The sequence below is a fragment of the Oryzias latipes genome, chromosome 24, assembly GCF_002234675.1.
Source record: "Oryzias latipes chromosome 24, ASM223467v1".
NCBI classification, from domain to species: Eukaryota; Metazoa; Chordata; class Actinopteri; order Beloniformes; family Adrianichthyidae; genus Oryzias; species Oryzias latipes.
In genome coordinates, this window is record NC_019882.2 from 10747406 (window position 1) to 10751455 (window position 4050).

Sequence of the window (4050 nt, forward strand, 5' to 3'; positions counted from 1 at the left end):
TCTGGTCTTCCCTCACTCTTGAACAAGACTCCAAGATAATTAGACTCCTCCACCTGGGACAGGGATACTCCACCCACCGAGAGATGGTAAACTACCCATCTCCGGTCGAGAACCATGGCCTCAGATTTATCTGAGCTGACCCTCATCCCAGCCGCTTCACACTCAGTCGCAAACTGCCCCAATGCATGCAGGAGGTCCCCGCTTGATGAAGCCAACAGGACAACATCATCTGCAAAGAGCAGAGAGGAAGTCCTGTGGCCCCCAAACCAGACGTCCTCAGGCCCCTGGCTCTGCCTAGAAATTCTGTCCATAAAAACTATGAACAGAACTGGTGATAAAGGGCAGCCCTGCCAGAGTCCAACATGCTCCGGGAACAAGTCTGACTTACTGCCGGCTATGCGAACCAAGCTCTTGCTCCGGTCGTACAGAGACCGGACAGCCCTCAGTAAGGCTCCCCGGACTGGATGAGCAAACTCCCACAAACCCTCGAGCACCCTAAAGAGGGTTTAGAGCGGGTCCACTGTTCCACAACCAGGACAGAAACCGCACTGTTGTTCCTGGATCTGAGGTTCAAATATCGGACGGACTCTTCTCTCCAGTACCCTGACATAGACTTTCCCAGGGAGGCTGAGGAGTGTGATTCCCCAGTAGTTGGAACACACCCTCCGGTCCCCATTCTTAAAATGGGGGACCGGATTGTCTGCCAATCCAGTGGTACAGTTACCGACTGCCACGCGACGCTGCAAGGACGTGTCATCCAAGACACTCCCACAGCATCCAGAGACTTGAGGTACTCAGGATGGACTTTGCCCACTCCCGGAGCCTTGCCGCTGAGGAGCTCATTGACTACCTCAGTGACTCCAGCTTGTGTGATAGACAGCCTCACCCCAAAGTCCTCATTCTGTAATTCCTCAAAAGAAGGCGTGTCAGTGGGATTTTACTGTTAACATGATTTAACTGTAGAAGTTTACAGTTAGCATTTCATTGTGAAAAAAATGTACCTTTCCACGTGAACCCAAATTTAACGTTGATCAAATTATTTTTTTCCAGACATACTTTTGTTTTTTTCTTTTTATTCTGGTCTTCGGTAATTTTGACATTTTGACTCGTTTATATATGAACAAATGAAAGAAATGAAAAGTCTGTCATTGCAAACAATTGAATTTTAAATGGTTAAATTACATTATAATATAAGGGTTCAAAGAATGCATGTTTTGCCCTCACACATTTTCATTTCATCAAATCTTGCCCTCTCTGTAAAAAGTTTTGGCACCCCTGGTGTAGAGGCAACCTAACAATCATCTCTAAATTTGAAGTAATAAGATGGAAAATACAAAATTCTTGAAAGGTTAAAATAAATATATCTTAAAATCTTAGCATGTGTGTTTTTAGTTCAGGGCAGTTCTTACCATTACATCATTCCTGCTTTTTAACCTCATTGGATGGCAGATATGACGATTGCTCATCTGCTGGTCATTAAGATTCTGCTCAGATGTACATATAGCTTGGAGGGCTTTCAGCACTGCTCTGACTGTGTTAACCTGAAATTTTCCTTAACAACTTGACTTTCTATTTAATATTTTTTAATATTTATTACTTTTTTTGCTCTGAAATATAAGATAATTTAAGAATGGTGAAAGATAAGGCTCTCAACATCACATATTCTGTGACTGACTTATGCTACGAGTTTGATCACTTCAGCAACAAACTAACCTCAAGTCCATCTGTCATTTGCGTGATTTTATATTTCTTTCTTGCTCTGTTGTCAGTTATCACAGTTTGTGGGAACCTCCTTGTGATCATTTCAATTGCTTACTTCAAGCAGCTGCACACTCCCACTCACTCTCTCATCCTGTCTCTGGCTGTGGCTGACCTGCTGGTTGGGATTGTAGTTTTTCCTCTCAGCATGGCGTTCTCTCTCAGCTCCTGTTTGTTTTATGATGGTTTGCTGTGTAAGGTACGGGACAGTTTCGATGTCACGCTCAGCACCTGCTCCATCATGAATCTGTGCTGCATTTCTGTTGACAGATACTTTGCTGTGTGTCAGCCGCTGATGTACAAAACTAAAATCAACCAGCGTGTTGTTGTTGTCATGATCGTGGTGAGCTGGGGGGTTTCAGTGCTTGTCGGGATAGGAGTGATAATTGCCGGGTTCAACAACTCTCGATGTGAAGATTACTGCTTGATTAATGTTTTCATTGTGAATATCACTGGGACTGTTTTGTCCTTTTACTTCCCGGTGATCATAATGTTGTGTATTTATCTGAAGATCTTCCTTGTTGCTCAGCGACAGGCTCGCAGCATCCAGATGGCAGCAAAGTGTGCAGCAGCTGTTAGCAAGATGGAGAGAAAATCCACCAAAACTCTGGCTACTGTTCTGGGAGTTTTTCTCTGCTGCTGGACTCCTTTTTTTCTGTGCATCACATTCTTGCCTTTCACCAGCAGTCCAATCCCTGTCCCTGTGATTGAAGCCATGTCCTGGCTCGCCTTATCAAACTCAACCCTGAATCCATTCATTTATGCTTTTTATTACAGATGGTTCAGGTCAGCCTTTAAAATGATTGTCTCTGGAAAAATATTACAAAAAAATTTTGCTCATTTAAACTGAACTGACTATCAGTTTTAATGGAAACATGTGATGGCAACTGCATTAAACACTAAGTATAAAATATCTGAATTTATATACAAATGCAGCCTAAATGAAAAAGGTAGATAGTAGGTAACAAAAGCAAACAACTGCTTTAGATTTAGTTAAATCCGGACGGTTGAGAGCTTTAGATTTTTTTAAATATACTAATAAGTTGAGTAATTAAATTGAACTGTCTTTTTTTTTTTTGGAAAACAAACATGTAGCAACAGTGTAAGAACAGTGTAACAATTGTTGATTTTTTTCCACATCAGGAACCAGAAGCTGAAACTAGCTGTGTGATTTGTATGTGATGGAGCAGAACACAAATTTTGAACAACACAATGTTTCATTTAATAAAAGGTTTTCAAAAGACTAAGAAATCAAAAAATCAAACAAAGTTAAGATAATCCTACTTTTTTTAATGGGCTGATTTGAAGACAATTGAAAACTGAAAAACACTGTATTCTTTTGATATTTATGTTACATTTAACACATTTGTGACTTGAAGTTGATGACATTTAAGGGGACTAAGAAGAGAACTATTCAATGCTTTTAGTGAAATGTTGCAATCATACAACCTTTGTAATAAAAGTTTCAAATGAAAAAAATATGCTCATATTTTTTAAAAACATTTTTTTAATTGAGTTGCGCAATTGTACATTTTTTGTAGTTTAGAAAAACACTACAGAATTTGCAGAAATTGAGCCGATAAAATTAGTTATAAGTAGAAAGCAGCATTGAAACAGGTATATAAACACAAGTGGGCTAAAATAATTGTTAGTGATGAAGTGATTAATTTGAGGAGAATTTTAAAAGCAGGATGGATTTATTAAAAGTGAGACAGGTTCACTGTCTTAGCTCTTTCCTTAGGCCTGCATGGAGGGATGCCTGTGTCTGTAACACACAGCAAAAGCAACACACATTTAAAATATTGTACTGTTGTTTAGCAAAGGATGAATCTTTTGAATGGCCACAAATCAATATCAGTTTAAATTCATTGAAAAACCAAATCTAAACTTGAAAAAGGTGGTGGTTCACCTTTTTGCATATCCCTTCAGGGGTCATTGAATTGAATTGGCTCGCACTGATTTGCACACGTCTGGCAGAGATTTTTATGCCAGTTGCCCTTCTGACACAAGCCTGTATTTTAAAAGAACTCACATTATATTAGCTTTATTTTTATCTGACTCCAAGCAATTTCTTATTTTTGGAAATTGACTGAATTCTCTCCTTAACATCTGACTTATTATCTGTTGATGCGTGTTAAGATGTTGCCCAATCGCGTCTTACTTCTATCCGGTACTTTCTTAAAGGGGTCGCTCCATTCGATAACACAAAATACAGTACTGCTAATAAAACAAAGTAAAAATAAAAAAAAAGCTAGCAAAGTCAACAAAACACAAATGTCTTTGGAACGTTTC

The 4050-nt window shown here is 39.4% G+C and overlaps 1 protein-coding gene across 1 annotated transcript; it reads left to right on the plus strand.

Annotated features, from left to right (window-relative positions):
• The first annotated feature begins 1551 nt into the window (after positions 1–1551).
• On the plus strand, positions 1552–3506 carry LOC101174479 (trace amine-associated receptor 1-like). The gene has a single exon (XM_023953177.1). The coding sequence runs from the start codon at positions 1631–1633 to the stop codon at positions 2606–2608; it is 978 nt and encodes a 325-aa protein (XP_023808945.1). The 5' UTR covers positions 1552–1630; the 3' UTR covers positions 2609–3506.
• The last annotated feature ends 544 nt before the right edge of the window (positions 3507–4050 follow it).